The sequence below is a fragment of the Amblyomma americanum genome, chromosome 8 (genome assembly GCF_052857255.1).
Source record: "Amblyomma americanum isolate KBUSLIRL-KWMA chromosome 8, ASM5285725v1, whole genome shotgun sequence".
Taxonomy (NCBI): Eukaryota; Metazoa; Arthropoda; class Arachnida; order Ixodida; family Ixodidae; genus Amblyomma; species Amblyomma americanum.
In genome coordinates this window covers 109911015-109936199 of record NC_135504.1, presented here as the reverse complement: position 1 = coordinate 109936199, position 25185 = coordinate 109911015, and the positions used below count along the sequence as shown (strand labels likewise).

Below are 25185 nucleotides of genomic sequence, written 5' to 3'. Positions count from 1 at the left end.
AGCTTCAATAAACCAGTTTAAAGTAATGCTCTCTGTATCTTCGTGAGTGTACTTGTGTTGTTTGCACCTCATTGGCAACATGCCTTACCTAAAAGTTAGACTTTTATGATTGCACATAAGTTGAAGAGGATAATTTCCGTATTTATTTAAATATATGTGATATTTGGCGGACCATTCTATTGCCGGCAAAAGGACACATTGGAACTAGGCTATGGGTTTTCATGAGTGATTTGTGGCCTTATTGGGGTCATATTGTCTCAAGAATAAGAACCAGCTCATCAGCTAAACAGAGGTCAAATCGGATACACCAACAATAAAGAAAAATTACCGGGGGAACTCGTAACTCTGCTTACGCGCTATGAATGCGAAAGCCTTGTGCATTACTGCTGTTTCCGTTTGCAGATTTGTGGTTTGTGCGTTTGCGTAACTTAGTTCGTGTTGGCACCAAACTGCACAACATTCGGAGCTCCGTGGGTTTATGCCCACATATGCTGAATTGGTAATTTTCTACTTGGCACTCTTAAATGGTGGTGGGTCGTCATACCACTAACACGCAGTATAGCAGCTTATAGCAGCGGTTAAGCGATGCGCCACTGCACTGGTAGGTGGCTGTTGGTCTCATAGCCACCCGTAGGAGTTGTGCGATTCATGTTGCTCTTCCCAAACAACTTATCGCGCAGCCGGCCCGACGCTCCTCCGAACTTACCCGAGCTTCCTCCTGTTCGCTGTAGCTTGCGCGGCACTCCTCGGAACTTACCCGAGCTTACCCGAGTTACTACCTCGCGTAACTCGGGTAAGCGCGGGTAAGTGTCCACGCATTCTGTAAACCCCACGCACGAGCCGAGTAATGGTTACACATTAATAAAGGCTCAAGTATTGATCTGCGCAGTGGCTCAAATCTGGCCTGCTCTAAAACACTGTAAACACGCTTTACCATGCTACCGCGGCTGTTGCAACATGGTCAAAAATAGTTTACTAAAAGTTTTTAAGGCGTCCTAAGTCTACCTGCGTAACCTGTACAGAATAATGTGTGATCTTTGGCGCAGAAGGTATATGGAAAGTCCATTACCTATATATATATATATATATATATATATATATTTTTGCAGTCAGCTGACACGAAACGTTTTCCTATGTAGACTGCACAACGTAATATGTTCGGCGAAGTAAATCGATTAGCTGGAAAGCACTCTTTTGTGTAACGCTTAACACTGACAATAGATAACTAAGGACCTGCAATCTATTCTAACAGTTCTGGAAACCGCCTTGTGCAGGCACCTAACTACCAAGACTCAGTTCTGGAAAGTTATTAACCGTTTCGATGCAACTGTTCAGCGCCAACAGGGCATAATTTTTAAATATTAAAACTTTTGTAGGCTGAATTCGCACAATAGCCTTGTTGTAGCTCGAAGTATTATTCACGGAAAGCGAAGCATGACACCACATAGATTGTCTTGCATCAAGTCCTCAGGTATTGTCAGGGCGTACTGTGTCTGATGTTGACCCGAATCCAAGTTAGCAGCACAGCAGGATGTCCGGCGGGTTTTCCGGCGAGGAAAGTCAGTGATGCTTTCTTTTTAGATAAGGCGAGGCATAGCACAGCAGGCACTACATCTATGTACCTATGTGGCCCTGTGAAAAACAACGGATGCGCATTAATCTGTTAACGACAAATTAGGATATATCATCAGATACCGTTAAAATGGACTCACTGAATGGTTTTAAAGGGTGTACGAGTCGTAGGACTCATCAGGAGTCACCGCGTCTGCTGCGCGCTACATCCGTGATGTGGTGTCAGTTTACAGCAGGAGCTAAACACAGCGTCCAAGCACAACCACTGAAATCCATACGCTTCGACAAAATGAGTGCGCGCAAAAATTCACGCCTAAAAAATAGTTGGCACACTGCCACACCATGTGATAAAGAAAAAGGGAAAGGGGTGTGGGCGTGTGCAAAAGCTACATGCTTGATTGGTATTGGTGAGGTGACCGACATGCCGGTTTTCAGGCGGGGAAAAGGTCCCTGTCTGCAGCTGCCGATACAAGGCAGGTTCATCTCTCCAGATTCTACGGGAAGGTGACCGGTCTTCACGGAACCCGTGTAAACACTGTGCTTTTCTGAAAGTAACACTGAAGACTTTCTTTACAGTCTGGGCTAAAGCCGCAACTCCACTCGAATCAATCTGATTTTGTTGCCAGTGGCTGAGCGCGTGAGCGCTCGCATTCGTAGAAACAGCTGAGCGCCCTGGCACCCAGATCATGTGGTATCAGCAGGCACTAGTGCCGCTGTCGTTCGCAGCACGCCTGTGTTGATAGTGCTGTGAAATGTCCATATTACTCTCAGCCATATGCTACAAAAATGAAAACTAAAGTGCTATTTGTGCGCCACATGACCTCAGAGCCGCAGTCAGACGCACACGCGTGAAAAACTATCCTGAACACTGATAAGCAGGACGAGGCCCGCGGAAGGAAACAACTTCAGCGAAAAAGGTGCTTTCCAAAGTGGGCACCGTTGAGCGCTCTTGTTGCTTCAGGGACCACGCTAGGATGATATAAAATAAATTTTTCATGAAGTTAGGATAAGATATAAAAGGTCGCAAACATTGGAAAGGTAAATGACATGTGTAGTGTTAAGCAACAAATAAGAATCAACATGAAATAGGTGGAACACGTATGTTGAGGATATTTTAGCCGAAATAAATCAATTGCCATCTTTCGCACATATTTTCAGCTAAAATGAAATTTACGGTTTTTAGGTGCTAGTGGTTCTGGCCAATATTTTTTAAGATGTCTTATCAGCTAAGATACACACAAATTGTGCTGCTTTGAGCATGTGTAAAATATATTTTTTGTTAACTCTTCTAGGAAACTTATCTTTTGCGCAGGACATCACCTCATATTGTTTGAAAAGAATGCCTTTCTTTTTCAGTGCATAAATGAAACTTTGAAGCTCTGTGAAGCTGGTCAAGAAGTGGACGTAAGTTCATTAATGCTTAATATTATTAGTGCTAGTTTGTAAAGAGTGCATGGTCATTAGGCAGCAGGAATCAATTGGTCACGAAAATAACTGACACTAATCGATATGAAAGCGTCCATGCATCCAGAAAGAGTACAACGCATTTTCTGTGATTGCTCTATTTCTGTTTGTTGGATGTGTGCTTTACAAAATAAGTTACACATGAAGTTCTTGAGTGGACTACGATGGCATGAAATATCGCTTCTAGGGACATATCACTGCTACGATACTTCTAGGAACCCAGTATTTGGTTTGTTTTTGTGCTTTTGTACTTCCCGTAAGCGGAATTGGCGACTATGTTGAAGCGAAAGCTTCACCACGCCCGGTTTTCAAGAGGGTAGTGTTGTTCCGGTTATAACCTTGAAAAGATGTAGAGGTCAAACCGTGGAGCAAAGTCACGTAGGCTTTGGTGGCGCATATATGCCAAACAAAGATGGTGGGCCGCCCCCAAATCTCGCCAAGGTCAAGGTCAATGTCAAAGGTTTAAGAGGTGAGACAACTTGCGATGTCTGATGACAGTGACGTCATATAAAAGGAATTTGAGTAAACAAGCACATAAATCATGGTGATAGATACTCTGCTTGACAACGAGGGCAGAGCCACCGTCTGTGACGTCAATGGAGAGCTGTGTATATATACCAACGACGAGCCGCGGGGGGTGGGGGGGGGGGGGTTGCTAGAAACCTGTTTCGCGATAAAGGATGAAGACCATCCTGTCGTGATAGGCCCCGGAAAGCGAAGGTTTAAAGTTTCAGTGAGGCTAAGAAAAAACGCTGTGCCGAAGAGACAGTAGAAGAACGTGCGACAGACGTCGAGAAACGACGGAAGAATGCTACTGCGAAGAAACAACAGCAAGTAGTTCAGGTGGTACGTGTAACTAGCGACGCAAAGTCGGAGGTTTCTTACGCTTTGCACCTGATTTAAGCAAACCTAAACCACAGGTAATTTTTGCAACACTATCATTAGCATTTCATTGAACAAACGTCCTGGATAAAGCAGAACACATGCAGACATAACGCACGAGAGAGCAGTATTACGGCTCTCGTGAAATGTGGTGTCTGGTATGAATAACGGCAGATGAGAAACCAATTAGGAAAACATGACTTTGTTATAGCGTGAGGTTTCGGTAAAATAACTTAAGTGAGCCGTCCACAGGAGTGCGGCCGCACGGACGCCACCTTCCCAGCGGAAGCCTTTCTGTCGACGCAGGGGCCAGTTAAAGACGTAGCCGCATAGCCATGGGAAGTGATAACCGCTCTCACCCTCTCCACAGGCGTTGCCCTTCAAATCATTTCGACAGTTGCCACGAATCGCGGGTTGATATTCCGGACGACAAACAGCCCACTCCTTCATGAAGCATACCGATGCTAGAAAAACCAGACAGTGGAAAGAAAAACCATGGACAAATAAGAGACGTAAAAATATGAAGAAGATTCACACAGACAAAAGATGAAAATAATGCCCAATAAATAAAAGAGAAAGAACCTTTGAATGAATACTTTCTAGAAGCTAGGCAATGGAAATCTTTGCAGTACTGAACTGCGCTGTGACTATTGCACGAAAAGTTCAGTATAGTTACAGCGTTGCGGCATCTGTGGACGTGCGTAAATAATGGTTAAAATTTGGGCGCTAAGACGGTTCCGTCGAAAATTTGCCTAAAATGTTCACTTCATGCTGGTACGCATGTTCAGCCTTTACGCATAGATGGCGCTTTGAGTTCATGGCTTTAGAGAATTATTACCCTTTTAAAATTTGCAGTGCCCTATTCGTTTTGATTTTACGCTAGGCTCTTAACCACAAAAACAGATTGAAGGCTGAGGTTCTTTCTTGCACAAGCTTCAAATACCACCACATGCTTAATCAGCCACATGGCTAAAATTACTAACAGGAAAATTACTAACAGGTGCAGAGGGTGAAGGGCTGAAGAAATAAATTATAATGTGCACACAGCTGTACTACTGTAATAGTAGGCATTTGCAAAATAAAAACAACAAAAATAAGAAAAAGTAAATCTTCATTATCATCAGCTTGGCTACGCCAACTACAGGGCTAAGGCCTCTCCCATGTCTCTCAAATTAGCCCTGCCCTTTGCCAGCTGTGGCTAACGTATCCCCTAAAAGAAACAAATAGACGAAAATACAAGAGACTCTAAAATACAAAAAATCATGTAAGCACATAGAATAACACTGCGAAAGAAAACTTTACACAAAAAATAAAAGGAAGCAGAATTCTTATAGCGAGGGTTTCGTGCAAAATTTGATTATACTTGTAGCGCAATTTACAGGTTGATTTAAAGCTTCTGGCCATTTTTGCCTCAATCGGCAATTCGTTTCATATTTTGGCTCCATTGAACTCTATCAGGTTCTCACCGTAGGTGCTCACCCAATGACGATAAGGAGGTTTTTGTATGTTTTTCCCGAAGATTCACAACAGTAACTGATAGGTGAATGCCAGGACGAGAAATAGAGGGAGCGTAACACATGTCATTTAAAGTAATATCTCGCAGTAATGAGCATGTAGCATTTGAAAACTAATTTTTTCATTTGTCGTTGATTTGCTGTTTCCAAAGTAAACGGCCGTCAAAAATAACCCATCATTTTTTAAATGAAGAAAGTTGCTGTAGCTATTACCATGGGTGAGAGCAATTGTCTTTTGGTTTTCTTGTGCATAGAGTGAAAAATGACGCCAACAGTTTTGGCTACTTTCAGCGTTCAGCGGTTTTCTAAGAGCCAGGAAGACAAGATCTTCAGTTTACACGTTAATGTGGTTTGAATTACCGAGGGAGATTCAGCACTGACTACAAAGCGATGTCATCTGCGTACATTACTACTTCAGATGACTGAAGTAGCTGCGGATGATCGTTTATGTTAAGTGAAACAATAAGGGACTCATAACAGAACCCTGCGATACGCCATATGTTATATTTTAGACATCTGAGGAAATCAGTCATATGTACACTTTTCTTCTGACAGCATAAATACCAATGGGAGAAATTCATTGAACTGTCAGCACAACCATACCTTTCCTATTTTTGCAATAAGACTGGATGACAAACCAAGTCAAATGCCTTCTCAGAATCTAAAAAAACAATGACAGCTATGTTATTTTGAGGCATGGCTGAATTACTAAATTGTAGTAAAGTTAATCCTTCTGTAGAAGTTCATCTCTTTGTAAGAAAGCTGTGTTGCTGAGGTGTAATAATATCTTTACGTTCCAGAAATTTTTAACGAGATTACACTGCCTGCTTTTCGAAGACTGTGCTGATATACTCAGTACAGATATAGGCCAGTAACTACCTAGATGGTTCGGATCTCCTGCTTTATATATGGAAACTGCTTTAAGAATTTTGGATATGCCCTTGGAACAGTTATTTTATAGGGAGTGATGAAAGAGTGCCGTAAGTAACGACAGAGGATAGCAATGTTATCTTTAATTACGTTGTATGAATGCCATCAGAACGAATTGCTCTGTTCAAAGCCATTTCAGTCATCAAAGATCTTATGTCCTCAGTGGTGATATCGTGAAAATAGAAATTATTGCTCACAGGTTTAGGTGTAGACGAGGTAGGTAACAGGATTGGGAAAAGACTACCAAGGCGAAGTCCAATATTAACGACGTAATCATTGAAAAGATTAGCAATTTGCGGAAGAGATATTATAGGATGTGGCTGGATTCTATCGATTCAATTCACTTACTTGTCTGTGTTCCATAATTGTACTGCATTGCCTTTGTTTTGTAGCGAAAGCTACATTGACCACGAACTCGCCGTTTCGCCATGCTCGCATTCCCGCCGTGGCCGCATTCCCACCATGGTCGCCCCGCACCACGTGACCCACCATATGACAGGTCACGTGATCAACCGCGTGACGAACCACGTGACAACAACTAGCCAGACAACCAGACTAACGTGCACTTGCAATCAAGATTAACCAGGGCTAACCAAGCTATGCCTTAATTAGCTTTCGCTGCGTATATCCTGGCATAGCTGAGCTAAGCCACTGCCAATTTTTCTTTAACCAATAGCGCATATTCTAATTTCCTTGGTTTTATAATCATTCCTACTGGCTTCTTCCTGTAATGCTTGTGGTAATGCTCATTTTCTTTGTTTTTCTTCCAGTTATTGTAATTTGAATCCTTTTTTATTACTAATAAATCCTCGATTTATTTAGTGCAAATGTTCTCTTTTTAAAAATGGTTTACCTATTTACGTGTTTATTTGGTAATTGTGCTTATAATGTACAAAATAAATTTTTTGAATTCAGTGTTTACGTTTTCAACACGCAGGCTTTCGAAATTCATAGACTGAACAGATTTCTAACCCACATATTCAATACGAAAAGATCGCTTTGGCGATTTTAACTAGCCGATAACATACAGGATCTTGGCGAGACCATTAACAAGGAAAATTGCCGCCAACAACAATATCGCACACACCGAACTGGAAACTCATGTCAAGATTACTGAACATATGGTTTATAAGAGACGCAGATTTACTGTTTATCTGAGTTGGAGAGTTAATTATGGTGTTTAGATTCAATGAAGGAATAAAAAATGTAGTCCATGCAGTCGTCTCATAAGAGGTCACTGTTAAAATAGCCGCAGACTCCGGTGGGACTGTTTGTTGTCGTATGTGACATCAAACTATTTCGATACCGGAAATGAATGTTTCCACATTGGAACCCGGGCGGTGATAAATCAAGCCACTTATAAGGCCAGGCTGAAACAGTTTCACTTGTTAAACTACTGTCCTTTTTAACATCGGAAGTGCAATACTCAGGTCAAGCTTTCATTGAAACGGGAACACCGCCGCCACGCGCACAGCTACACTTAGGAAGCGATAGCATTCCAGAACCTAGTACAAAAACAGATTCCTCTTCCTTTAACCAATCTTCTGCAACAGCAACGATGTCACATCGGAAAGAATACTGTGACAAATAAGCTATAAAATTATAGTAATTTCTTCGCATGCTCCACAAGTTGCAGTGTAGAATAGAAAAGTTATGAGAGGAAAGCCTGGCTTGCTGTGTCTCAAAAATGGTGCATACCATAACATTAGACAACTAAAGTCAGGTCTTCTACGCTTGTAACGTGGAGTACCTTTGTACTTTCTGCTTTCATAATTAGGTTTTACCATCGGATACCTAGGTATATTTACACTCCTCTTCTAGTTTTCCTGCCAGAACATTCCCTAAAAATAATTTATTCGGCGGACAAAGACATCCAGCAATAAAGATATAATGGTGATCATGATCAGCCTCACTACGCCCACTGCAGGGCAAAGGCCTCTCCCATACTCCTTTGCTCTTAACGAAAATCGGTTATCTTGCAATCGCAATACATGCCCTGCCCCAATCCTATTCTTTTCTGTTGATTTCGACTACAATGTCATTAACCCGCGTTAATAACCGAACCCATCCTGCTCTCTTCCTGTTTGTAAACGTCACCCACCATTTTTCTTCATACCTCAATGCATTCGCAATAACTAAATTTGAACCCCTTGTCGTAACGTCTACGTTTCTTCCCCATAGCTGAGTACCGGTAAGGTAATACCCATGCATATTTCCACTCTTTTTCTCGTTTTCCTGCCAGAGCATTCCCTAGAAATGGAGTATTCACCGGACAGAGGCATCCAACAATGAAGATATAATCATCATCATGATCAGCCCGACTGCACCCACTGCAAGACAGGCTAAGGCCTCTCCCATACACATTTACTCTTAAGTACAATCGGTTACCTTGCCTTCGCATTAAATGCAATTCCCAATCACATTTATTGCTCTTGATGTTGACTAGGATGTCATTAAGCCGCGCTTGTCCTTGAACCCACTGTGCCCTCTTCCTGTCTGCCAAAGTCACCTATCATTTTCTTTACTGTAGCTCGCTATGTTGCGCATAACATGAATTTCTCCTGAGGAATATTGGTAAACTGCCATTCCTGACTTGAGAGAACCTAATATATGCGCACCACCCCATTCATGTTCTAGTTGTTTCGTTCTCTTCATTCGGATATGCGGTGATTACCTGCCCTAATTAGACTATCCCTTTGTCACTTCCAGCGCCTCGAACACGAATTGGAATCTGCTGTTGCCTTCCGAGACTGTTAGAAATTACTCCTGAATGTTAATTCTGCATGTAAATTTTAGACCCACCGTTCTGCTCTGCGTGTCTAAATCATTGATCATGCTTTACAATTCATCTCCTGAGTGACTCAGCAAGGCAATGTCATCAGTGAATCGTATGTTACTGCGGTATTCTCCACTAACTGTTATCCCCAACTGTTCCCAATCCAAGCCTCGAAATACCTGCTGTAAACCGACGGTGAATAGCATCGGCGAGATAGTGTCTTCCAGGCTCACAGCCTTCCTCATTGAAATTTTATTGCTGATTTTATGGAGGACTATGGTAGCTGGGCAGTTGGTATATATATCTTCCAGTATTTTGACATAAGGCTCTTCTACACCCTGGTTACGCAATGCCTAAATTTTTCCTGAGGTTTCAGCTGAATAAAAATTCTTCTTCGTAATCTGTGAAGGCTATAAATAGGCCTTGGTTATATTGTGGATATTTCTCTATTATCTGATGCATAGTGTTGATAAGGCCTATTGTGGACTCTCTTCTACAGACGTCTGCCTGATCATTTGATTGTTTGAAGGTTTTCCAGACTTAATTAGTGATTTCCATTGTAAATACTTTATAGGCAACGAACAGTAAGCTGATCGGTTTGCATTTTTCCAAGTCCTTGACGTCTCGTTTCTTGTGAATTAAGATAACGTTAGCGTTCTTCCAAGCTCCTGGTATGCTTAAGGGCGTAACGCTTTGCGTATACAGGGTGGTTGGTTTTTTTAGCAGAGCCTTCCCTCCCTCTTTCAACAGGTCTGCTGTTACCTTGGATACAACGGATCTAGTTGTGCCACCTCGAATATAGCAATATTTCGTGTCTGGATCATGGTGGTAACAAACTTAGTGTGTTGGCCTCGTATATTTATTTATTTATTGGGTACTGCGGACATGAGGTATGTTCAAGCAGGAGAGGGAAATAGATACAGGAGAAAAGCAAAGCAAGTACGATAGTACCGAACAATATAGATGACACATAATAAACCATAGAAAACACAATTGAAAATGGTTTGGTTTATGAGGGTTTAACATCCCAAAGCGACTCAGGCTATGAGGGACGCACAATTGAAAATGCGGTTACAGTGCATGTACTAAGCAACCAGTGAATATATCAAGAATGATTAGAAAGTAACGGAAAGTTCTGCGGTAGATTATTCCATTCAGAAACTGTTCTTGGAAAAAAAAGAAAACATGTATTTGGGCGTGCAAAAAAAGGTTTCAGGCTAAGGGTATGCTTATGGCACGAGGCGCGACTAGAATCACTAGCGATGTGATTTTCGGGTCGAATACCAAGTCGAGAAAAGTATAATGAATGAAGGAAGTTAAGAATGTTTTTTCTCTTCTGTCTGCAAGTGGTTTTAAGTCTGCAAGTCCCGTCATGGCGGAAGGAGAGTCTAGGCGCCAGTAACCGTTGAAAATAAAGCGAGCCGCAAAACGTTGCATTTTTTTTTCTAGTTTTTGGTTGTCATCTGTGGTGTAGCGGTCCCGTACAATGCAGGCATATTCGAGAATTGGCCTTACAATGGATTTATATGCCTTCAGTCTTAGGGCACTGGGGCAGCCGCCCATCTGAAACTTGAGAAGTACTAACTTTTTGCCGGCGGAGGAACATATATTATCGATATGTTTCGTCCATTTGTGCCGTAACGTTATTTTGACACCTAGATATTTATTTTACGTCTCTGATGGCATTGTTATTTATGTTGTATGTAAAACTAAGTTGCGTAGTCTTTTTACTGATGCAGAGAGAAACTGTTTCGTCAAGTTAATAATCATTTGCCATTCGTTACACCATGTTGTAATAATTGTAGATTTGCGTTCAAAGTAAGCTGGTCAGACACAGCTTTGATGGTATTAAATATAATACAATCATCCGCAAACAGCTTTACGGATACAGAGGGTTCGAGAGCTGCTGTGAGGTTGTTTATATAGATATTGAACAGTACTGGACCCAAATCAAATCGCTGAGGCACACCTCAGTAAACCTCTAATAATCGAGAGGTGGCTCCATCGATGTCGACAAACTGCTTTTGTTTTGATTAATCTGAAGTGACCAAATAGCTTATTCGAACCCGAATGCCTAATAATTTCATTTTTGTTACTTGTTTATGATGAGGAACTCTATGAAAGGCTTTGGAATAATCTGAAAAAATCATGTCTACAGCCAACACAATCAAGCACTTTGCCAAGTTCATCTGCAGTGACCACTAGTTGTGTTGTTGTGGAGAATCCTCGACAGAAACCATGTTGCGCTTTGGTCATTATTACCGTCTGGTCTAAAACACTGTTGAGGTATTTGGTGAGTACGTGTTCTAGCAATCTACAGGAGATGGAAATCAGTGAAATAGGGTGGTAGTAACCAACTTGCAGTCGGTGTCACTTTTAAAATCAGCAACCACGCGGGAAATTTTCCATTCATCTGGTACTATGCCCGATTCAAGAGACTTAGTAAATATTATTACCAAAAACTTGGCTAGTATTTCAGCGTACATTTTAAAAAAGGGAGTGGGACTATTGTCGGGCCGGGGGATTTCTTGCGGTCTAGCCGCAGGACTATTTCTACTGTTCCTTCTCTGCTAATAGCAACACTTCTTTGTAGAGGGTTAAGACAGAAATCATTAAACGTTGTATTAGATTTGGTAAACCCGCTTTGGAAGTAAGTATAAAAAGCATCGGCTATCTCTTTTTTATATGTAATGGCAGAGTCGTCGACAATTATCTTGTCAAGTTTTCCAGTTCCTTTGTTTGAGAGAAACTGCCAAAATTTACTGGCATTTTCCCTCACGAAACGACCACGCGTCTCACCAAAGTAGCGCTCTGTAGATTTTTGTATCTGTAACGCAATTGTAGTTTTTAGGTTGCTAATGATAGAAATGGCAGCGCTTTTTTGTCTCCGATATCGTTTCAGCTTGCGTTTAACGTGAATTATCTCTCTAGTTATGCAAGTACTTCTCCTATCTAGCTTCTTTCCTCTGTCTGGAACAAAGTTATGCAGGCAGAAGCGGCAGAGAGTCCTAAACCTTACCCAAAGTGTACTATCATCACCACTATTGAATGATTGTAGTGAATCTTCTAAATAGGAAACAATGCTAGGATGATCCGCTAAAGCAAAATTTTTTACCGTTACGATCCTCGAAGCAATCTTCAGGGATCGACGTGAAAGTGAGCAACAAAACAATACCAACTTATGGTCCGAGATTTCATCAAGCACTTCAGTAGTGCACCTTTGTTGTGCCATTTGGACAACGGTTTAGGTCTAACACTGAAGCTGTTGATTCAGCTACACGAGTGGGGAGTAGAACTACCTGCTTAAGATTATAAGCTAACAGCATGTCCAGAAGACTGTCTGCACTTGGTACTTCACTGCGTGCCAGTAGTCAGCGATTCCCAGTCGACATTTGGAAGATTAAAATCACCTGCAATTATGTTGTGTCGTCGGTATTTACCTAGTTGATCATACAGTTTCGACATAAACTCATGGTGAACTCCAGGCGCTCGGTAGACACCAACGATAACAATAGGATAACCACAAAAATCAATTTGACAGAACAAACTTTCGTGTTCACTGTAGATTGGAGGCAGAGCATGAGATGATAGTTCATATTTAACCAGAATCGCAACTCTGCCTGCCCTCGATAAGCGATCCTTACAGTAGCTACTGTCAAGCACATTAGGCTTTAGTCAGTCAGCAAGCGATGTAACGAACGTTTAGCTGCTAAAACATTCAACCGATATACGGAGGATCGCCTAAGAGTTTTCATTAAAGACGTCATGCTGTTTTCTTAGTGCCAGCTATAGATACAGTCCGGATGAGTGATTTGAAAAGAGATGATAAGTTTTTATACTTTTGTTTTGGGTGTCCGAGAGCGCAGATGATCTAAGAGATTATTCATGTTTGGAACGTATAGAGCTTAGTCCTGTTGCGCGGCATATATATGCTGCTCCTGTGTTCTCGAAATTCTTTGTTCTCATGCATGGGTATCATGGCATGTACAAAGTAATCGTTCTTGTTCTTGCAGAAGTTGTTCCTGGAAAAGTTCTTATTTCCCGTAAAGGTGAGTTCTGAGCCTTTCAAATAGAAGCTAAACGTCTGAACTGCCAAAAATGTAATTTACGTATGGATACCAATAAAAGAAACTTAAAAATGTTGGCACCCAAGATTTATAACGTAAAGCGTTCTCGATGAAATGATTTTGACTAGTCTGTGCGAAATCAAGGAGGTTGTCGCAGCAGCATCGGTTCCGGCTTGTGAACGTTAATTAATTTAAGAAAAACACTGCCTAACTTATGCTTTTGTAAGTATGCGACCGTTGCGAAGCCCTGGCTGCGAAAAAGTCATCGCGTTCTTCCATATGTTTCAGAAAACACGGACAAAAGCAAGGCGGCAGCTTTCGCCGAGTTTTAGTGCGTTACCAAGCACAGCATGAACACTAGGCATTTTTTTGGCGTTATCATGTCATACCATATCTGAGAGCAAGGACAGAGTACGCAATAGTGAGAACATTGCGTGCGACATTCATGATTGTTAAATGTAATGCAAATGTGCTGTGCTGAAATAAACCGAACACTTCATTTGACAGTGGTGACTCTGGGGCACATTCTGTGCGCAGTGTGCCGGCATAGAACTTCTCAGGGGAACTTCCCAACAAGAGGTCCGATCTGTTTCGTGCGACCTGATGAATTCCGTGAGGGGTTTGTTTAACGCCAAGGGACGCCAGATTTACAAGAAACGCGTGGATCCAGTTTGTAAGTAGGACACTTTGCGTGAATATAGGGCTTGCACATCGCCCAAAATGAAGGATAATGTTCCCTGCGTTGCGCGCGAGTCATTAAATGCCGGCACAGACATTGGCTGCACTTGCTAATGTTTCTCATATGGCAGGAATTGAGAATAGCGCTGTAAAACACGGGAGGCTAAGGAAAAATGACAAAACATGAGCAGTTTGTCAATGCGTTATTTGGCACACAAAAATATCCTTTATTAAGGCAATAATTAAGCGCCTGACGTATCACCGTATAGTTTAGTTGGTTATCTTTTCCCTGGCCGTCATTTTTCTTGGAATCTAGTATTAGATCGCAAGGTGTATCTTGCATATCTAGGTAAAGTCCTGAGTTTAAATGCTGTCTCAAGGCGATAAATAATGAACGTAGACTGAGCCGCTGCGGTTTTTGCTAGTGGTGTTGCCATCCTGTAGAGCCATTTTTCTCCAGTCTTGTGGCAATCATTATACTAGGCGAATTTTCACAGCGCCACCCTTAAGGTGTATCCAGACGACGGACCACGGACCTGTTTTGGCCCGCGGACTAGCGGTCACGTGAGGTTTCGCTTCCGGTCTATGAGGTCCGCGCATGGTCAGCGGGACGGATCGCGCGAGAAATGCGAGAGCATTTTTTCTGGCGGCAACCACGGACTTTTTAGCCTACTCGCACACATCGAGTCTGGAAAATACACCACACTGGTGTTTCTCGGCTCGGTGCTCCCGACAGTCGAGGCGACACCAGCGAAAGTAGTTTTGTTTCCATTGTTAACATTTCAACATGGTCGGACAACGCTACGTTTTATTTTTTAGCCTTAATTAGTACAGCTTTCGGCACAGCATTCGGCGGCGAGAGCGAGCGAAATTAGCAGCAACGTCGGCGCTCGCGACGTACACAGATATGGTTATAAAAGAACAATTGACTCTGTCTACGTGCCATAAGCGCATGCACTATCATGTATGCTAAACGCAGGTATTTTTCGGCACGTTACAGCACTTTTCACATTTCCCACATTTAGTTCAGCGTATGCAAACACAGACGGAAGGATACGCTCAGCCTTGTGGCGCCGTCTAGTTGTTAGGACGGGTAACTATATCTGTCAACAAACGCACGCTCCGCTTAGGCCTAGAAGGGGCACAACCGTCACTCTAAATAAAAGATAAAGTAAATATTTCACTCATACGTCTTCTTATATGCGAGGTGAGACCAAGCGAGAAATGGGTGTGCCTTTTATTGCCAGTGAACGCAACAAAAAAGGCAGTAACAACGATGAATCCAGTCCGAAGCGAGCAGTCCTGCTTGGATGCGCGCCGCCATGTTTGCAGCCGTGGGAATACTACCGATGCTACATCCTCTTCACCACGGCAGAAATCTGCTCCGTACCGATCGAGCTTTCCGCCGGGTATTTAGGCGGAATATCTGCCGCGGATTCCGCTTGTTCTCGCCGCCGAATATCGAAGCGTGAGATGAGCGTTGCTGCAGGCTGATAACAGAGGCTTCGCCCGCCTTGTCGTCTGCTCTTTTGGTCCGTCGTGTGGACGCTGTTGCCGGCCAGACCCGACCGGGCCACGAGCGTTCTACCCCACGTGACCGGTCCGCGGGCGAGTACGTGGTCCGCCGTCTCGATACACCTTTAATGGCCAATTCCCGGGTTGAGCGCCGTGCCTCACCGTCGGGGTAACTAATCGCAGGGCGCAGCGGAGGATGAAAGACTGCGATAGGGAAGAAGGAAAGTAGAGTGGGAGCATATAAAAGTAAGGCGCGCCAACTTCCGTTTCCCGGTGACGTCATCGTTAAGGTTTACGTCGCTTTCGAGAGATCGCGCTGGAATAGCCTTGTAAACGGGCTGGCCGTTCGCACAGCGCGAAGCTCAGCGGAGGCGGAACGCTGTGCGCACTGCGCAAGTTGAAGATGAGAGCCGCCGCCGTTCGGCACTGCTTGCTCTCTATGCGGCCGCCAGCGTTCGAGCCTCGCAGCAACTGTGCTCAAAAATTGCATTAGCGAGAAGCGAATTGCAGAAGCATTTGGCGAATTTTGTAATTCAATTTTTTTTCGTGTTATTTGTTTTTAAAAGCCACCTGCACGCTGCCTTATCAAGTTGAATGCCACGTGAGGGGGGACAGGTTAATCTGGGTGATAGCAGCCTTGCTACATTCTTCCAGAAGGGCGTAGATGTTTACGCTGCTTTTGTGAAAAAATAATCTTCTTAGAAGTGAGCATGGCGAGGAGTGACGATCGTTCATAATCAGACCCCAGCCTAATGACCTTGCTGCGCTCGCAGCTTCTGAGTAGTGTCCATGAGCAGCACTTAACCTGATATAGAATTCTGGTTTATGGTTTACTTGGTGTAATGTCCCAAAGCTACTCTGGCTAAGAGGGACACCGTAGTAAACGGCTGCGGATGATTTTGACCACCTGCAGTTCTTTAACAGGCACTAACATCGCACAGTACACGGCTTCTGGCATTTAGCAACCTTGAAGATGCGGCCACCGCAGCCGGGATCGAAATCCCGTCTTTTGGGACAGCAATGAAGCACCGTACAAGTTGAGTGACCGTGGCGGCCATATATACGATTCAAGCTCTGCGATAGCCTTCATCGCCTTTTTTTCTATTTCTTCATCCTTTGACCACCGTCACAAGGACGTGAGAAAAAATTATCGGGACGTTTAAGTCACCTTAAGAGTTGAATGCGACAGTATCAAAAGCAACAGACACGGCGGTGGCTCACTGGTTATGGCGCTCGGCTGCTGACCCGAAAGACGCGGGTTCGATCCCGGTCGCGGCTGTCAAATTTCCATGACGGCGAAATTCTAGAGGCCCGTGTACTGTACGATGTCAGTGCACGTTAAAGAACCCCAGGTGGTCGAAGATTCCGGAGCCATTCAATACGGCGTCCCTCATAGCCTGAGTAGCTTTGGGACGTTAAACTCTCATAAACGAAACCATCTCTTCTAGTACATGTTTATGTGACTGTGTCGGTTCTCTTCTCATATATACAGTGTTGTCACAGTCATCTTATTTTCTTGAACAAACTTAATGATGTGTGTAATGAGTTCTGTGAGAATCTGTTCCACCCTGCTTTTCCCGCCCTTTCCCTGTTGCGCGCTGTCCGCTTGTTTTTAAATTTTAATTTTCGCGTAATGCTTATGTGACCTTGTGACGTTAGCGCTCTCTCCACCAATCAGCGGTTTGCGGCTTAAACAGCTCATGAAACCGTTCAATGTGAAGCACTATAGTGGGCAGATTGCTCACAACCCAGTGGGCAGGCTATGATGACGTCAAAAGGCCACGCGAGCTCTCTCGACCAATCAGATACTTTTTTGACAGACGCAGGGCGCTAAATCAAACGATGTGTAGCCTAATGCGGTCGCACTAATACAAGCCATTTCTCGCGCTAAGTGCTTCAACTTATTTTGCAGGTAATGAGCTCCTCGCAACTGCATGATGGCCCCGCACCACCTTCGTTGATTGCTTGGGGGACGTACGTCATCACCAGGGATTGGTTTAAAATTATCGATTAGGATGGAGACTGGTGCCACCAACGGACAGTAGCGTCGCCGAGAAGCTGTCGCTTAGCGACGCTTGCAGGTCGGAAAATTTGTAAACCCGGTTTCGGTCTACTATAACCAAACCGAAGATAGAGACGATGACAAATGTCAGATCAGTTCTTAATTTCGTACACTGATCATGTTAACGGTGGTAAACTCGATGATTTAAATTTATCGTAGCCCGATATTTAGAACTCAAGCGATAGTTCAGACCCCTGGAACTACCACCCTGTTTCACTCACTTGCACGATGTGTAAGATCCTTGAGCATATTATTCTTAAGCACATAACTTTTGCCGCACGAAACAATATCCTGAACACAAACCAACATGAATTTAGAAAATACTTATCAAGCACAACAGAGTTCATAGAAGCCGTTTGTAACCAAGGCTTCAAAATGAATAAACGCGATCGATTTGACTTTATATTTCGTAATTTATTGAAAGCCTTTGACGATGTGTCCCACATCAAGTTAGTTCACAAAATGAATAGCTATCTCGGCAAATGCAACGTGACAAAATGGCTGCAGCGTGTGTTTCACACCGTCGCCGCATTGTATAGTACGAAAAACATTTTTCAAATGTAGTCGGCGCATTACCCGGAGTACCGTAAAGTAGAGTTCTCGCACCGGTCCTCTTCCTCCTGTATATTAACGACGTAAAACGCAGCCTTGACGCAACAGTTTGGTTGTTCGCTGATGATTGCATCATATACAAACAAATTCATAGCCATGAAAATCAGGTTCTGTCGAGCGCGCGGCCTTATCGCATCAGGACGTAGCCAGAAGAAACGAAAGGCGTGTTGGGTTTCTATGTGTGTGCTTGCCACTCAACGACGACAGACGAGAGACACCCTCCCCTGAACAGCAGTTACGGGGAGATCATCCGATAAGACCAAGATCTGCGCCTGAGAGAGGCGGCGCCTCCCTAATGGCCGTCGGATTTTGGGAAGCAGTGAAGATTCCTTCACAAAGAGCCGACCGAAGGGAACGACGGGGAAGGAAGGACAAGAGAGAGCGAGCTGGAAAGGAGGACCGGGAAGAGAGGAACGAGAAGAACGGGACAGACGGGTGGTGGATGCCGAGACGAGAGGCCGCATCCTGCCGGAAGAGTGGTGTCACCGCAATTGTGAATAGATGTGAATAAATTAGGCACTGTGTAATCGGAATGTTTGGTGTGGTGTGGCTGAATCGGAAGGAGAGGAAAACGAAATAGAGCAGGGAGGAAGGAACCCGCCTGACTACGCAGTCGACATGACCTCCCGACAGGAAGCGGACCGGCCATGGGGCTCATCAAGACGGCAACAAAGGACCCACGGCTGAGCGACCATTTTGGGCGTGGACCAGCAGACCAAGCCATCTACAGTGAAGCAGGTTGGTGTCTTGTAGGTCCTTCCCCTGGGCACTGTGACAATTGTGTGAGCGGGGAGGACGGGAACAGACGAGTAGGAGGGAGGCAGAGGGAGCTGGTTGTGAACGCCGAGGTAGCACGCGTCAGCGGAGGGTCAGGGTTGTCTTTCGCCGATGAGATGGCGCTGCTGAAATTGAAATCGAAAATTTCAGAAGCAGAATTGGCAACTGAAAATTGCGGTATAAGAGAAGGATCAGGGATGCTGCGGTAGGCGTGAAGGAAGATGGGGTGCGCCCGGAGAATGGGGCGGGCATCGTGAAGAATTTCGAGGTAGGCCAGAGAGTGGTAAAGGCAGACCGCAGACTTGAAAGCTCGAGTGGCGACACTGAGGTCACGGTTGAGAGACAGGTGGTGGGGGTCTGTATGGGAAGAACAGGTTCAGGGAGAAGGGGCTCAGGCTCACGGGCACGCAGGTGCTGCTGCGCGTGTAGTTCGCCCTACAACCTCGTCCGGGAGTGTCCAGAGTTGGGACCGGCACATACAGATCCCATGAAAATTAACGCGCAGAAAAAGAGTTCGGTCGTACTTTCGAGGAAGGCTAAATTTCAAAGCGAGAGCACGTCTAGTGAGGCACCTCAATTTCGCGGACTTGACGCGGTCTCACTCAGCTTTTTGGAAGGCAAATTCGCGGGGTATCCCAAATGGAGCGCAGAGAATTCTACGGGGAGTGTCGGTTTTCGCATGCAGGCAAAGGCTGAAGCGAATGGTGCCTTCGAGGAAGAAGTACGAACAGGGTGGGCGTATGTGGCTTTGGGGTTTCTGGGAGCGCCCGAATGTGTTTTTGTGACCGCAGCTGCGACTGCAGTTGTCTGTACTGCGACGGGCAGGTTAGTGCCGAATGTGGGGACACTCCTTGCGCCAGTTGCGCATGTTGGTCTGTTGGAGGAAAGAGTGCTAGAACTGGCCGCGCTAATTCATGGTGGCGACAAAAAACAAAGAATGTGTGGGCGCAGTTGTGGCTGCGAATGTCACCGTAGCGGATCAGGTCGACGGTGCAGGCGTTGAAGGAATGAACGGCCTGAATTAAACTTCCACCGTAGGCGATAGGTTTCAGCGCGCACAAATTGGCGACATGATGCTCAGCACGGGCGAGCAAATGAGCGAAGATGCGCATTGTACGATCGAAGGTGGCACACAGCTGAGCCATGGAGACGCAGTGGTCGGTCGGCCGCACATGCAGCCTACGCTGCCGGAATTTCGGCAAGCGGTAATGATGCGGATAGCGAAAGTTTCTGTGCGAATCGGTAACATGGGTGAAAAGAGGCGCGAAAGGAGTGAACGAATGCTACATTGGTACGGTGCTTCCATCGAGAAAAGGCGCTGTCGTCAAAACTGCAAAGAGCGCCAGGTGCAGCCCAGTAAGGGCCCGTATGACAGGGGAAGCAAGAAACAGTCGGACGAAACTAGTACGGACGATCGCGTAGGACCGACTGACCGCCCTCCGTAGTAGAGGGGCAAACGTACAGAGCAGCATTGAGGGCTGGTAGCTGCGGTCGATAATAGGTGACCGGACTTAGCTAGATTGTAGAATTGGAAATCGAGCGAGAAACGCGAAATTACAAGGCCGCAGCTGATGCGCTACCCAGGCTCGTAGCACCAGCTCCGTTGATAAGGGGAGCGGGGTAAAATGGGTGACGATGTTCATTCGTCCGTTTTGTTTTAATGTTGTAATAGTGCGCGGTGGAGGATCGCGGGACACCAGCCGCGCGCGGTTGTGGCGTGAGGTGTGATGTGCTTCGTGGAGGCACGCATCACAGTGGCGGTGGAGGTGCTGGGTGCGCGGCCTTTTCGCATTCGAACGTAGCATCCGAAAGCAGGCTATTGTGATCTGCTTCACCAGATACAAAAATTCTAGCTTATACTTGACTACTTTGCCCTATACCAGAATATAGCATCATAGCCTGGTTCCCATATACAAAACTTTGTACAGATAAGTTCGGGAGCGTCCAACGCAAAGCAATAAGCATTGTTTACAACCGATACAGACGTGATGATTCTTCAACCGAACATTTGCATCGACCCTGCCTTCCACCAATAAATGCTCGCGTCAAGTTCACACGCCTCAAAATTCTTTTCCTCCTTTTAAATGGTGGATTCAAAATGTACGAAAGTCAATATTTGTCTTTAACATCTACACGCATTACAAGGAGCAAACTTTATAAAGATTTAAATGAATATAGGTTTAATATTGACTCATTCAGGTTTTTGTTTTACCCCAAGATGCTGTTGATAACACCCCTTCGCTTTCCTCATTTTTTTTTCAATTTGAGAGGTATTAATTATGACTCTGAGTGAATTTTTAAAATAATCGCTCGCACTGCATTTTTTCATAAATTTCTTATATTCGAGTTTGTGGGATATAGTCTGTTTTCATTTTCTTTCTTTTGTTCGCTTACAACTTGCAAATCTCTGATCGACGTTAACAATAATAATTATTCTCTTGGGGAAAGGAAATGGTGCAGTACCTATCTCTCATATATCGTTGGACACCTGAACTGCGCCGTAAGAAAAGGGAAAAAGAAGGAAGTGAAAGAAGAAAGGAAGAAAGAGGTGCCGTAGTGGAGGGCTCCGGTGCTCTGATTAAGTGTGTGGTTGTTGAGATTTTTTTACCTTTCGCTGCTTTCGCTATTTTTGTTGCTTTTGCGCTATACTATGTCCCAAACCTGCCACAGTCTCAAACGAGGCTAGCAGTATGTTGTTAATAAACAAAAATAAATAAAATAGCTCAGGGAGTGATAGGGCCCTCGAGCGCTTTCTTTAGAATGCGCTGGCCTCCCGGGCGACCGAGAAAATATCACGAGTAGAGGTGCCTGGGAGGCCCCGCTGCGAAGCGATGGCGGTCCCTTTGAACTGCCACGCGCAATGCGCCTGTAGGCTGGAGCCGCCAGTTTTTGCTATTCTTCAGTCGCGGAGCCCCGACCCCCGTCCCCTTAGCCTTGGTGCCGGGGCGGGAAGTAGGACGCCTCCTACATAGGTAAACAATAAAGTTTTCACTCTATAAATCCTACCCTTCCAAACACATGCATTTCCTTTTCATGTAAACCCGATACGCTTCAGCTACAAACGTCATTGCGTCTCAGAAGTTCTTTATTAGGTAACCTTTAGGCTTTTTTCAACGTCAACACAAGTTTTACAGAATAAAAGAATATATTCAACTTTCGTGCAGCCCATATCTTTCAGACCCATAAATAACTGAATGAGTTTTTTACAGTGCCCGCACTTGACTTTAGGCCAATGAATACAGTTGCAATACATAAGCTGGTACAAGGCTGCCAATATGGAACTTCAGACTAGCACTGCAGTCAACAATGATCGAATCCTCTGGTAACGATTGCTACTGAAATATCTTCAGACTGGTCAGTCTTCAGAGAATCAGGCACTATTTATTTCTGATGTCAACGCCATCCAGTAAAGCCAAAAAGAATAATGAAAGCACCATTGGAGGCATCCAGGAGAGGCTGCATGCTTTCCAGGAGAAAATCAAAATTTTTGATTAGTTGTAGGAATACGTTAGAGACCTGCAACGACCATGTTGATTCTCCTCTGTTCCGGCTGGACGACTTGTAGGGGCGATTGCGATGAACCAGTGTTATTTGTAGTGTTATCTCCAATTAGATGGACGCATGGCGAGAATCTGAGGCCCATATCATAAATGCTGTAAAGATAGTAATTTTGCCCGAGATTATATTATAACGCGCTCATCGTCTTGTTTCATTTTCACAAGCGTACTTGTGGTGTGCCTTCCAGAAACCCTTGTATCGGGGAAAGTGGGGGGGGGGGGGGGTTGCTGTTCCGGTCCTTCAGGAGGCGCCCTCGAATCAACGTGACAGCTAAGGCGGTATCCAGCTACCAAGGAACAATGAGTGGTGGTCGCTTGGTACCCAGGTTACGCCGATCGCAAGACAGAGAATGGGTCGTAGTAGAAGGTGCAGAAGAAAAAACAACCTTTATATAGCAAAAACAAGATACGGAGGAATGTATAACCGTTCATAAGAACACTTACAAGTGGTCTACAAAAGAGTGCAACACGTGTAAATTAATGCTATACAGTGGTCTCAGTACAAGAAAGATGTGCAGCAAGAGTGCGCTAATACATGAAAGAGGATATCAAAAGAAAACACAATCTGTTCAGTGGGCACTACGACAGTATGATGACCGGAGGGTTACGATGACGCTGTCCCGATCACTGGCATGCGATCCTGCACAGGGCCGTGGCTGAGCGACTGGTGTTAACCCGGAAATCGTGCCGGAGCACTCGTTCTAAGCTAGCACTACGGAATGGGCTGGTCATCGGCGCTAAGCGTCTTTCATATTCACGGCAGGCCATTTTAGTTTGTCACTACGCGGCGAGGCAGGAGCGCTCATACAAAGCATGAGCAGTTCAACCGCTCTCTCACCCTCTTACCGAGGCACGCTTCGTAATTGGACAGGCCTGGACACAGGTTCCAGAACATCACAGCCACTTCTTTCAAACCTTTCCGACCCGGCGCCGTCAATTCCGAGCGAGCGGAAAGCGCATCACTCAGCAAGGACAAGGTTACGCGCTCCGCTTGTTTGGTTGATTTGGTTTGGTTTATGGGGGTTTAACGTCCCAAAGCGACTCAGGCTATGAGAGACACCGTAGTGAAGAGCTCCGGAAATTTCTACCACCTGGGGTTCTTTAACGTGCACTGACATCGCGCAGCACACGGGCCTCTAGAATTTCGCCTCCATCGAAATTCGACCACCGCGGCCGGGATAGAACCTGCGGCTTGTTTAATAGGGGGGGGGGGGGGGGGGGGAGGTAAGAGTCATTCCATGCACGACCGCACGAAAGACAGTGTGATGAGTGAAGTCCACATCCCGTACATGATAAAAGACAGCCTTATAAAGCATTACCTGGTAGGCCACACGGAAGTGGGAGGGGCAGTGGACGCGCTCATTCCCTTTTTCTATCCTGGGCACTTTCACTGGAAGCATTAAAAACAACGCAATTTTTTCACGTCTGTAGCAAGCATGCCTAACCTTCACATTATTGTAGTTACTGAATCTTCACCGCATCCGCACATTCAGGACCTCGAAATCTTCTTAACTTCACATCCCTTCTAAGTTTTTCGCAACGATCATACGATGGGACAAGGTGGCGTTGTTCTTCTGGTTATTAATGAACTAACTCCTATCCTCTAAGGAAACAATATTGGTACTAACTTGGCGATTTTTTGAGTAGTTAACAAATTGTTTCCAAAAAATTATATTTGGCTCACACTAAGTGCCCGTTCTCACACTAATTACCGAAATTACGAACAAATGGGTTTAATAATTGAATCTTGCTAACGAAATACAAAGCACAATCAACACCTTTTCAGTCCACAGTCAACATCGGTATTTCTAACGTAGTCCGGAATAATGGATCCAGTGCCTTATTCCCATTCAGGTCATAACATTGGCTATCAAAAAAGCGCGACGACTTCTTAACACCCTTTACCTAAGAAACGGGTCGCCTGATTTTATTTCCATGATTACTTATTTACAACCGTTCAGTGATCATTCTCTGGCTCATTTCGACTTCGACATTTCATGGCCAAATCGCGGAAATAAATTAAGACCCTCCGTGACTAACAATATCACTTTTTGAATCAAATAACAGTGACCTCTATAACTTCTTCGACAATTATCGCATTGACTTCGATGATTGTAGTGTACAACCGAACTTTGATATATGATTACTGAAACTTGTCAATCAGGGGAAAGTTTATCCGCACTTCCGTTGTCCTTGAACAAAAACACTCCTTAGCACAACGCTCATATTAAGCGCCTAACAAAAGAAACAATTGCGTAAATCAGGTCTAATATTTTGGTAAAAATGAAAGATGAGAAGTCTACAAACTTGCTTCCAACGATTACATAAGAACAATTAAGCATGCAAAAAAACTTCTTACACTCATGAACATTGCAATCTAAGCTGCTGTTCTTTCACCACCTGCATAATCATGCACACATATTGGTGGAGTTCAGAGCAACTTTTTAATAAGTATCTTTTTAACGTGCCCAACAAGACTTTCTAAACGCTACGCCGTCATTGTTTTTTAATAAATGAATGGGTCGGCGCAGAAAAAGTACTTTGATCGCTCAGCCTCTTTAACGGCTGGCTGTGGCTTAATAATTCCAAAGTTTCTGAAAAACCATAAGAAATATATTGTTCCGTTATCCTTGGGCAGATATTTCAGCAATAACGTATTAAAAGTTGACTGCTTGCCGAATGAAAAATCGGGAAGGTGATTCCTGTGTACTAAATTGGGGCGAAAGATTCGGCCCTTTACTAAATATTATGTTAACTACTAAAAACTAAGTACTGATTT

The 25185-nt window shown here is 44.4% G+C and overlaps 1 protein-coding gene across 5 annotated transcripts in view; it reads left to right on the top strand.

Annotated features, from left to right (window-relative positions):
- LOC144102031 (uncharacterized) overlaps window positions 1–17613 on the top strand; it is a 56993-nt gene extending 39380 nt beyond the window's left edge. For 2 of the 5 annotated variants that reach the window (XM_077635292.1, XM_077635291.1), the window contains 4 exons: window positions 2929–2976; window positions 13152–13187; window positions 13743–13878; window positions 17311–17613. In XM_077635292.1, coding sequence (XP_077491418.1) covers window positions 2929–2976; window positions 13152–13187; window positions 13743–13878; window positions 17311–17336 — 246 coding nt within the window. In that variant the 3' untranslated portion in view covers window positions 17337–17613. The remainder of the gene's footprint in view (window positions 1–2928; window positions 2977–13151; window positions 13188–13742; window positions 13879–17310) is intronic. The other 3 variants (XM_077635294.1, XM_077635293.1, XM_077635295.1) reach the window with 3 other exon arrangements.
- Window positions 17614–25185: the final 7572 nt, after the last annotated feature.